Consider the following 11,012-nt stretch of genomic DNA (forward strand, 5'->3'; position numbering starts at 1 on the left):
TAAATGTAGAGGTAGCGTGCCGACGGCGATCACATCGACCTTGGAACCATTCCCGACGCGCATCGTCACCTCGTCCTTCGCTAGTCTCCGCTTATTCCGCAGCTCCTGCTTTGAGTTACAAATATGAGCAACCACACCGGTATCAAATACCCAGGAGCTACTACGAGCACTGGTAAGGTACACATCAATTACATGTATATCACATATACCTTTGGTTTTGCCAGCCTTCTTGTCCGCTAAGTACTTGGGGCAGTTCCGCTTCCAGTGACCACTTCCCTTGCAATAAAAGCACTCAGTCTCAGGCTTGGGTCCATTGCTTGACTTCTTCCTGGCAACTGGCTTACCAGGCGCGGCAACTTCCTTGCCGTCCTTCTTGAAGTTCTTCTTACCCTTGCCCTTCTTGAACTTAGTGGTTTTATTCACCATCAACACTTGATGTTCCTTTTTGATCTCCACCCCCGCTGATTTCAGCATTGAATATACCTCAGGAATGGTCTTTTCCATCCCCTGCATATTGAAGTTCATCACAAAGCTCTTGTAGCTCGGTGGAAGCGACTGAAGGATTCTGTCAATGACCGCGTCATCCGGGAGATTAACTCCCAGCTGAGTCAAGCGGTTGTGCAACCCAGACATCTTGAGTATGTGCTCACTGATAGAACTATTTTCCTCCATCTTACAACTGAAGAATTTGTCGGAGACTTCATATCTCTCGACCCGGGCATGAGCTTGGAAAACTATTTTCAGCTCCTCGAACATCTCATATGCTCCGTGTTGCTCAAAACACTTTTGGAGCCCCGGTTCTAAGCTGTAAAGCATGCCGCACTGAACGAGGGAGTAATCATCAGCACGAGACTGCCAAGCGTTCATAACGTCTTGGTTCTCTGGGATTGGTGCTTCACCTAGCGGTGCTTCTAGGACATAATCTTTCTTGGCTGCTATGAGGATGATCCTCAGGTTCCGGACCCAGTCCGTATAGTTGCTGCCATCGTCTTTCAGCTTGGTTTTCTCTAGGAACGTGTTGAAGTTCAGGTGGACATGAGCGTTGGCCATTTGATCTACAAGACATATTGTAAAGATTTTAGACTAAGTTCATGATAATTAAGTTCATCTAATCAATTTATTTATGAACTCCTACTTAGACAGACATCCCTCTAGTCATCTAAGTAAAACATGATCCGAGTCAACTAGGCCGTGTCCGATCATCACGTGAGACGGACTAGTTAACATCGGTGAACATCTTCATGTTGATTGTATCTTCTATACGACTCATGCTCGACCTTTCGGTCTTCCGTGTTCCGAGGATGTCTGTACATGCTAGGCTCGTCAAGTTAACCTAAGTGTATTGCGTGTGTAAATCTGGCTTACACCCGTTGTATTCGAGAACACTTTTCCTGAAATTATTATGAGGGATCATCTTACTTACTACCGTCGTTCTAAGTAAACAAGATGAAAAACATGATAAACATCACATGCAATCATAATAGTGACATGATATGGCCAATATCATATAGCTCCTTTGATCTCCATCTTCGGGGCTCCATGATCATCTTCGTCACCAGCATGACACCATGATCTCCATCATCGTGTCTCCATGTTGCTCGCCAACTATTACTTCTACTACTATGGCTAACGCATTTAGCAATAAAGTAAAGTAATTTACATGGCGTTTCTCAATGACACGCAGGTCATACAAAAAATAAAGACAACTCCTATGACTCCTGCCGGTTGTCATACTCATCGACATGCAAGTCGTGATTCCTATTACAAGAACATGATCTCATACATCACATATATATCATTCATCATTCATCACAACTTTGGCCATATCACATCACAAAACACTTGCTGCAAAAACAAGTTAGACGTCCTCTAATTGTTGTTGCAAGTTTTTACGTGGCTTCTATAGGTGATCTAGCAAGAACGTTTTCTTACCTACATTAAAGCCACAACGTGATTTGCCAACTTCTATTTACCCTTCATAAGGACCTTTTTCATCGAATCCGCTCCAACTAAAGTGGGAGAGACAGACACCCGCTAGCCACCTTATGCAACTAGTGCATGTCAGTCGGTGGAATCTGTCTCACGTAAGCGTACGTGTAAGCTCGGTCTGGGCCGCTGCATCCCACAATACCGCTGAAGCAAAATAAGACTAGTAGTGGCAAGAAAGTTGACAACATCTACGCCCACAACAAATTGTGTTCTACTCGTGCAAAGAGAACTACGCATGGACCTAGCTCATGATGCCACTGTTGGGGAACGTTGCATAAAATAAAAAAATTCCTATGTTCACCAAGATCAATCTATGAGTTCATCCAGCAATGAGAGAGAGGAGTGCATCTACATACCCTTGTAGATCGCGAGCGGAAGCGTTCAAGAGAACGAGGTTGAGGGAGTCGTACACGTTGTGATCCAAATCACCGGAGATCCTAGCGCCGAATGGATGGCACCTCCGCGTTCAACACACGTACGGTCAGCGTGACGTCTCCTCCTTCTTGATCCAACAAGGGGGAAGGAGAGGTTGATGAAGATCCAGCAGCACGAAGGCGTGGTGGTGGATGCAGCAGGGATCCGGCAGGGCTTCGCCAAGCGTCAGCGGGAGGGAGAGGTGTAGCAAGGGGGAAGGGAGGCGCCAGGGGCAAGGGTCCGGTTGCCCTCCCTCCCCCCTCTTTATATAGGGTCCCCAGGGGGGCGCCGGCCCTGGAGATGGGATCTCCAGGGGGGCGGCGGCCAGGGGGGAGACTTGCCCCCCAAGGCAAGTGGAGGCGCCCCCTCCCTTAGGGTTCCCAACCCTAGGCGCGGGGGGGGGGCAAGGGGGGGCGCACCAGCCCACCAGGGATGGTCCCCTCCCCACTTCAGCCCATGGGGCCCTCTGGGATAGGTGGCCCCACCCGGTGGACCCTCGGGACCCTTTCGGTGGTCCCGGTACAATACCGGTGACCCCCAAAACTTTCCCGATGGCCAAAACAACACTTCCTATATATAATTCTTCACCTTCGGACCATTCCGGAACTCCTCGTGACGTCCGGGATCTCATCCGGGACTCCGAACATCTTTCGGTTTGCTGCATACTAATATCTCTACAACCCTAGCGTCACCGAACCTTAAGTGTGTAGACCCTACGGGTTCGGGAGACATGCAGACATGACTGAGACTCCTCCCCGGTCAATAACCAACAGCGGGATCTGGATACCCATGTTGGCTCCCACATACTCCTCGATGATCTCATCGGACGAACCACGATGTCGAGGATTCAATCAACCCCGTATTCAATTCCCTTTGTCAACCGGTATGTTACTTGCCCGAGACTCGATCGTCGGTATCCCAATACCTCGTTTAGTCTCGTTACCGGCAAGTCACTTTACTCGTACCGTAATGCATGATCCCGTGACTAGACACTTGGTCACATTGAGCTCATTATGATGATGCATTACCGAGTGGGCCCAGAGATACCTCTCCGTCATACGGAGTGACAAATCCCAGTCTCGATTCGTGCCAACCCAACAGACACTTTCGGAGATACCCGTAGTGAACCTTTATAGTCACCCAGGTACGTTGTGACATTTGGCACACCCAAAGCACTCCTACGGTATCCGGGAGTTGCACAATCTCATGGTCTAAGGAAATGATACTCGACAATTGGTAAAGCCCTAGCTAAACGAACTACACGATCTTTGAGCTATGCTTAGAATTGGGTCTTGTCCATCACATCATTCTCCTAATGATGTGATCCCGTTATCAATGACATCCAATGCCCATAGTCAGGAAACCTTGACTATCTGTTGATCAACAAGCTAGTCTACTAGAGGCTCACTAGGGACTTGTTGTGGTCTATGTATTCACACGTGTATTACGATTTCCGGATAACACAGTTATAGCATGAATAATAGACAATTATCATGAACAAAGAAATATAATAATAACCATTTTATTATTGCCTCTAGGGCATATTTCCAACATCGGGGGTGTACCTCGGCTGGTTTCGTTGTGGCTCCGGTAGCAAAGACCGGATGCGCGCGATCTCGGCTCGCCAGGCCGCTCCGGTCGGCGCGGGCGGCACCGGGACGCCGCCGACGCTGAGCCTCCAGGTGCCCGGCACCCGCATGTCCGGGGGCGCCGGGTAGTCGGCCTTGTAGAGGAGGCACACCTCATCCTCATGCAGATGGCGGTGGCTGAAGTCGTTCGGCGTTGCGCCGTCGCCCGAGAAGCGCTCGGCCATTGACGTCGGCGTGGGAAGAGGGCGGGAGAGAGAGGCGTCGGCGGCGAGGGGTGGAGAGAAGGGCGTCGGTGGCGAAAACTTGTGCGCTCAACGGCGAGGGAAGACGACTTTTATAGTCGTAGATGGGCAGTGGGAGAGCTGCCGCCGTGTGCCGCGTGGCGGGAGCGAGCGTGACGCGTGTCGCCGCGCCTTCACTACGCCGCCCGTGAGGCATCAATGGAAGGCTGACCGGCGCGGCAACTTTGGCATTGATTCCCACGGGAAACGAGGCGATGAGGACGACGAAGGCGGCGAGTCGCTGACTTGGCGGACCCACTCCTTTTCGCGCCAAAAACGATTCCCCCAGCGCCCCCAGCGCGCCGGGTTCGGCCTGGATCCGCCGGCGCCAGTTTCGGACCTAACCGGCGAAAAATGGGCTCCTGAGGCGTTACTGGACCGTTTTCTCAGCGTCAATGCAAAAAAAGGGCGGCAGGGGAGAGGGGGGCTACTGGGGGTGCGGCTGGAGATGCTCTTAGAGTTGTTTTCTTAGGGCTTGTTCGGTTAATCTTCTCCCCAAGAGGATTGAAGGGGATTGGACAGGATTAGGATGTATTTTGACTTACAAGTGATTTAAATCTCCCTCAAACCCCTTCATTCCCCTCGGATCCATACTCAACCGAACAAGGACTTAGCAGTATAATCATGCTTTGGAGTAGGTTGCCCTCGAAAAGTAAGCTGTTATTATTGAGTAATGTAAACGAACATGGCTTCCCGGCAAAAAAATATAAAATGGCTAAACCATGACAAAGCGATGGATCATTCACCCTTTTCTTCTCTACAGTAAAAAAAATAGGGGCAAAGCGAGTCATGATCAGGGAGACAGAGAGTGCTAAACTTCACATGGTATGGCACTAAACAGAATCTTAATCATGGTTCTCGCGAATTCTCGGAGAAAGGACACTGCAAATTATCTATAGCCAAGGGCGCATCATGAGACACCATGTGTTCTGAACTTCTGATGAAGAACCTCTCTGATATACTCCCTCCATAAACTAATATAAGAGCGTTTAGTGATCTAAAAACTCTTATATTAGTTTACAGAGGGAGTACTGTATAATATTCCGCTCTGCAAAGGCAACTACCAGTCTGTTGACCAACACATATGAGATTCTGATATGAGCTAAGATCAGAGGTTGAAACACAAATACGTACCACATATGTTTACTAAGGGTTCGAAGCCAAATAATCCACTTGAATCAATATTTACCACTGTTTTTTTTTCCTTTCTGTGTATACCGTACTGTATCTGTATGACTGAGGTTGCTCGATAACTGCAGAAAATTACTATACAGCTTTCATACTCCCTCCGTTCCTAAATATAACTCTTTTTAGAGATTTCAATATGAACTACATACGGATGTATATAGACGTTGTTTAGAGTGTAGATTCACTCATTTTGCTCCGTTTGTAGTCCATATTGGTATCTTTAGAAAGACTTATATTTAGGAACGGAGGGAGTATATTGCATTTACAGAGGGAATGGACAGAAGCATGATCACTAGTTCAGAGTTCCTTTTGAGACAGAAGTGTGCAATGCTGAAGGATTTTAATCAGGGTGGTGATCGCCTGATCGGACTTTCAGCCTTGGCAAAGCACAACAGTCATGTATGCTGCCTTATGCTGATCAGCTCGATGTCGAAGATGACAGTACCAAGAGTGGAACCCTCGCCATTTGCGAGGCGTGTCGGGTTGAATATAGTAGTAAATAATCTCTGTCGATCAAAGAACTGCACATGGAAAAAAGAGGCAAATTTAGTACCTCTGTGATGTCTTGTCATTACATCATTCAGCGACTCAAAGTGAGAATTTTCTTAATTCTAATCATCCATATGCATGAGTTGTTAAAACATTACTACCTTCTACGAGAACACATCGCTGAATGAATGACGTGTGCAACAGAAAGGAACAAGTTGGAAACCAGGAGATGCTTATGTTGGAGAAACTCCAGGTGAGCATGAACAAAATGCTATAACAGATGAAGAATTCTAGAATCCGGATAGCATGGAAGTTACATTAGGAGGAATTGGTTCCTGTGATGTGTTTTGATATCCCTGTGATGGCGGAATGACCACACGGCGAAGACCACCAACTCTCATGGACTTCACTGCCGCTTCAATACCAGGTATAACCTGCAGGGCACATGCATTAAATTATGGCAAGACTATCAACCTGAAAAAGATTCCAGAAATGAAATTCCAAGGAAATGTATTGAGTGGAACATCAGATACACAAAAGATATCCATCCAGATTATAATGAAGCTCATTATGGCAAGATTATAATGATGAATTATTCGCAGGGAACATCCAGAACTATAACAGCAGAAACTTGTTTTAAGGCGCATTCAACGGTTCTGAAGCTAATGTCAGTTGGTCTGCGATGACTATACACCACAAAATAGCAAGCGCAGCTGCTATCATAAAATCAAACATGTGCACAGCAGTGCACACTGCACTCTCTCATCCTTATTATTATTATTATTTTTTTTTTTTTGAAAGACCTAGCTTGAGCAGCTGGTGTTTTCATGTTAATCATAGCAGGGAGAGTTGCGGGAAAAACAACAGGGGCATGTCGCTGATCCGCAGATCAGGGCATAGAGAAAAAACAAAAGAAATGAAGAGAAACGGAGGGAACTAAAGTCTGAAATTCAGCCTATCCCTTCCGGAGGCAAAGTGAATGGGTGCATTAGGCAGGTAGCCCCGGCTTGTCGCCCCAGATCAATGCCTCTCCTGATTGCCTGTATGATTGCCACCGCGGTGGGCTCCGTTTCTCTGAATGTGCAGCTGTTGTGGTGTAGCCAGATTTCCCAGAGCGTCAGCATCGCCAGCGATTTAATCCCTTTTCTGAACTCTGGCTTCGAGCGCTCCACAAACCCCAGGACCCGATCAGCTGCCGTTGCGTTGCCATTTTCATGCTGCAGCCGCAGGGCCTCGCAGCCGTGCCATGTCGACAGCGTGTGCCAGAGCGAGGCAGAGAACGGGCAAGTCCAGAAGACGTGCTCAGCAGTCTCAAGGTTGCGCCTACAGAATGTGCAGAAATATGAGTTTGGCCATCCTCTTCGTTGCAATCGGTCGTTACACCACAACCTATTCAGCATCATCAACCAGCAAAAGACCTTCAGCTTCCCCGGTGCCCATGTCTTCCAGATGAGTTGTGGGAAGACCGAATCCTGGTTTGCCAGGAATTGCGCTCGATAGGCTGATGATGCCGAGTAGCAGCCACTGGCCTCTAAATTCCATCTGATTTCGTCCGCGCAGTCCAGGTTGAGAGAAATGGATGCAGTGCGCAGCAACCTTGCCAAACATACACAGTCCTGCACCACCAGCTCGGTGCGCCCATGCGCTAGATCCTGGATCCAGCGATCTTCATACAGGGCATCGGCCACACACCTGTTCTTCCGCTTCGAGTGCTGGTACAGGGTGGGAAACAGCACCCTGAGCGCGCCCATCAGCAACCAGGAGCATGTCCAGAAGCTAGCCGTTCGGCCGTTTCCAATTGTTACTGAGGTAGCCGCACTGAAGAAAACCTTGTCTGCTTCCGAGCACGGCACTTCCATGCCCACCCACGGCCTCTCTGGATGCTTCCATGTTAGCCAGAGCCACCTTTGCCGTAGGGCTGTGCCGAAGCGCTCGAGGTCAATGATCCCCAGCCCTCCCTTGTCCATAGGGGAGCAGACCTTGGACCAATTGACCTTGCATTTGCCACCGGAAAGCTCTTCTTCCTGTGCCCACAGGAAACGTCGCCGCACCTTGTCGATCTCTTTGAAGAACTTCTTCGGCATGCGGAGTACAGTGAGAGCGAAAGTAGGGACTGCGCTAAGAACTGCTCTGACAAGAACCCTTCTGCCGGCGATGGTCATGAGCTTTCCTTTCCACCCAGCCAGCCTCGCCCTGATCCGATCGAGGACGAACTGTAGGTGCACGATCCTGGTTCTGGTGAGGGTAAGAGGCAGCCCTAGGTATTTCATAGGGAACGTAGCCACTGATCCCCCAATGCTCTGCAGCACCTGCTGGATGTCAACTTCCTCGCAACGGATCGGAGTCGCAGTTGATTTCTGACGGTTGATCTTCAGGCCTGTGGCTTCTCCAAACTTGTGCATGATCTCTACCAAAACATCCATCTCTGCCTTGTCCGGGTTCATGAAAATCACTGCATCGTCTGCGTATAGGCTGACCCGTAGCTTGAGTTCTCTCCTTGGTAGTGGCTTGATCATCTGCTGCATTTCTGCCTCATCAATCAGGCGCTGCAATGGGTCTATTGCTAGAATGAAAAGCAGTGGTGACAGCGGGTCTCCCTGGCGGAGCCCTTTCCGGTGCCTGATCCTGTTCCCTGCCGATCCATTAAGAAGGAATTGAGAGCTCGACGTCGACAGCAACCATGCTACCCAATCCCTCCACCGAGCGCTGAAGCCCATCTGTTGCAGCAGCTCCAGCAGGTAATCCCAGGAAATGCTGTCGAACGCCTTTGATATATCAAGTTTCAGTAGCAGAGACGGTGTTTTACTTCTGTGCAGCGCGCGTATTCCACTTTGCACGTACAAGAAGCTGTCTTGTATGCACCTTTTCTTCATGAAGGCCGATTGCGCTGGAGAAACGATTGTGTGTATCACTTTCGACAGTCTGATCGACAGCACCTTGGTCACCAACTTGGCAAAGGAGTGTATCAAACTGATCGGCCGAAAGTCAGACATTCTCGCGGCTCCCTCCTTAGGCAGCAACGCAACAAAGGCCGTGTTCAGCGCAGCTAGGTTCCCCCCCGCAAGGCTGTAGAAGCGGTTGAAAGCCGCCATAATGTCATCTTTGATGGTTAGCCAGCAGGCTCTGAAGAAGGTGTCAATGAAACCGTCAGGCCCCGGTGCTTTTTCTGCTGGTGACTGCACAATTGCTTCCCAAACTTCATCTTCAGAGAAGGGATTGTCCAAACCAGCAGCTTGCACTCTTGGCAGACGCAGCGCTTCCCAGTTTAGCGTGACACTGCGGCCTGTGGTGGCTTCCATCACTTTGCTAAAGTGATCATGTATGACTTGGGCCTTGTCTGCATGTGTTGTTGCAAATCCATCGTCGCTCTGTATTGAGTGAATGAAGTTCTTGCGTCTCCTGGAACTAAACTTGGCATGGAAACATTTGGTGCTAGCGTCCCCCATTTTCAGCCATAGCACCCTGGAGGCCTGCCTCTTCCTGGCTCTCTCGATGGCCGCCAGTCCCAGCAATCTCATCTTGAGCAGTCTGCGCAGTGTAAACTCTGCAGCCGACAGAGCTCTTGTTTCTTGGGCAACATCTAACCGCAAAATGACCTTGCTGGCAATGTGGAACTGCAGTTTCGCATCACTGAAAAGGGAGCTGCTCCAAATTTTCAGATCACGAGCGGTGCGTGTCAGTTTAGTTTGTAATCTTGAGAAGGCGCAGTGTTGCTGAACTGGCCTATTCCAGGCCCTCTCAACGGTGGCCTGAAAAATGTGGAAACTTCGGCCAGAAAGATTCAAAACGAAAACGAGCAGGGCGCTTGGGGGCGTCGCACGGTGCCAAGATCAGCGGGCAATGATCCGAGCACGCCGTGGCAGAGGCCATCAGCCCGTAAGCGGGGAAGAGCAGCTCCCAGTTGACGTTGCAGAAAAACTTATCTATACTAACCAATGTAGGGTTTTGCTGTTCGTTACTCCACGTAAAGCGTCTGTTCTTGCACTTGATCTCCCGCAGGCAAGCCGAGTCTATCGCAGCTCTAAACCTACCCATCGTGCGCCTATTTAGATTGTAGTTGCTCTTGTCCCTAGCGTCGTAGATTACGTTGAAATCGCCCGTAAGAAGCCAAGGTTCAGAAGAGGGTGGTGCTGATCTAGCTAACTCACGAAGGAACTCATCCTTCCTAGCCTCGTCTGCTGGCCCCTAGACTACAGTCAGCCAAAACGCAGTTGCCGAACGCAGGACGGTCACTTTTGCAGTGATTGCAAATTCACCTACAGCATGGGAAGCGATGGAAACGATCTGGCTATCCCACAGGACTGCGATCCCTCCCCTGGTGCCTATCACCGGGAGGACGATGCATTCAGACAGCCTCGCTCCCCCAACTTCTTTGACTAATGCCGTCGACCAGACATCAATTTTGGTTTCTTGGAGGCATAGGATCGCCGGACGGTGCGCTGTCGCCGTTTCGCACACCGCATCCCGTTTAGCTGGCATGTTCAGCCCTCGCACATTCCAGCTAAGAATTGGGCAGTGGTTGTCATCCATAAGGAAACCAAATCATGCTCCAACGACTACTACTACCATTGATCAGGATCGTGGAATGAAACAAGCACACACAGCCGCTCTCGAGGGGGTGCGGGCGCCCACCAATAGGCCCCAAATTGCGCCAGCACCAACTAAACCTACCTGCTAACCTGACAAGAACAGGGACAAGACCTAACTTAACCCAGCGGAAGGCCGGGCGCCGTTGGAGGCTACTATCATAAGCTGAACCTAACATGATCACACTACGGCCTCATCGGCAGCTCCATCGGGTCCTGCCATGGCTGCAGCAACACGCAGCGCTTCTGATTGAGACGGGTGAGCTTGGCGATGCAGGCAATGTCTTCGTCGGAGAGCGGCTCATCGAACTTGCGCAGAAGCTTCTCAGCGGCCTTGGCGGTCATCTTCTCCTTGGGACCCAACAGGCCCAGCTCACGTACCAGCCTGAGGGTGCCCCGCTGCGCCACCGGCACTGAAGACGGGTTGGCCGCCTGCCTGGCGCTGTGACGAATGGGCTGCGGCGCAGCCCTAGTCT

The 11,012-nt window shown here is 50.0% G+C and overlaps 1 protein-coding gene across 1 annotated transcript in view; it reads right to left on the reverse strand.

Annotated features, from left to right (window-relative positions):
• Nucleotides 1-5,388: 5,388 nt before the first annotated feature.
• LOC119326218 (peptidyl-prolyl cis-trans isomerase FKBP17-1, chloroplastic-like) overlaps nt 5,389-11,012 on the reverse strand; it is a 9,163-nt gene continuing 3,539 nt past the window's right edge. The window contains exons 3-4 of the mRNA XM_037599911.1: nt 6,268-6,384; nt 5,389-5,982 (exon numbers count right to left, since the gene is read on the reverse strand). Of these exons, the coding sequence (XP_037455808.1) occupies nt 5,857-5,982; nt 6,268-6,384 (243 nt within the window). The 3' untranslated portion in view covers nt 5,389-5,856. The remainder of the gene's footprint in view (nt 5,983-6,267; nt 6,385-11,012) is intronic.

The sequence above is a fragment of the Triticum dicoccoides genome, chromosome 6B (assembly GCF_002162155.2).
Source record: "Triticum dicoccoides isolate Atlit2015 ecotype Zavitan chromosome 6B, WEW_v2.0, whole genome shotgun sequence".
Lineage (NCBI taxonomy): Eukaryota > Viridiplantae > Streptophyta > Magnoliopsida > Poales > Poaceae > Triticum > Triticum dicoccoides.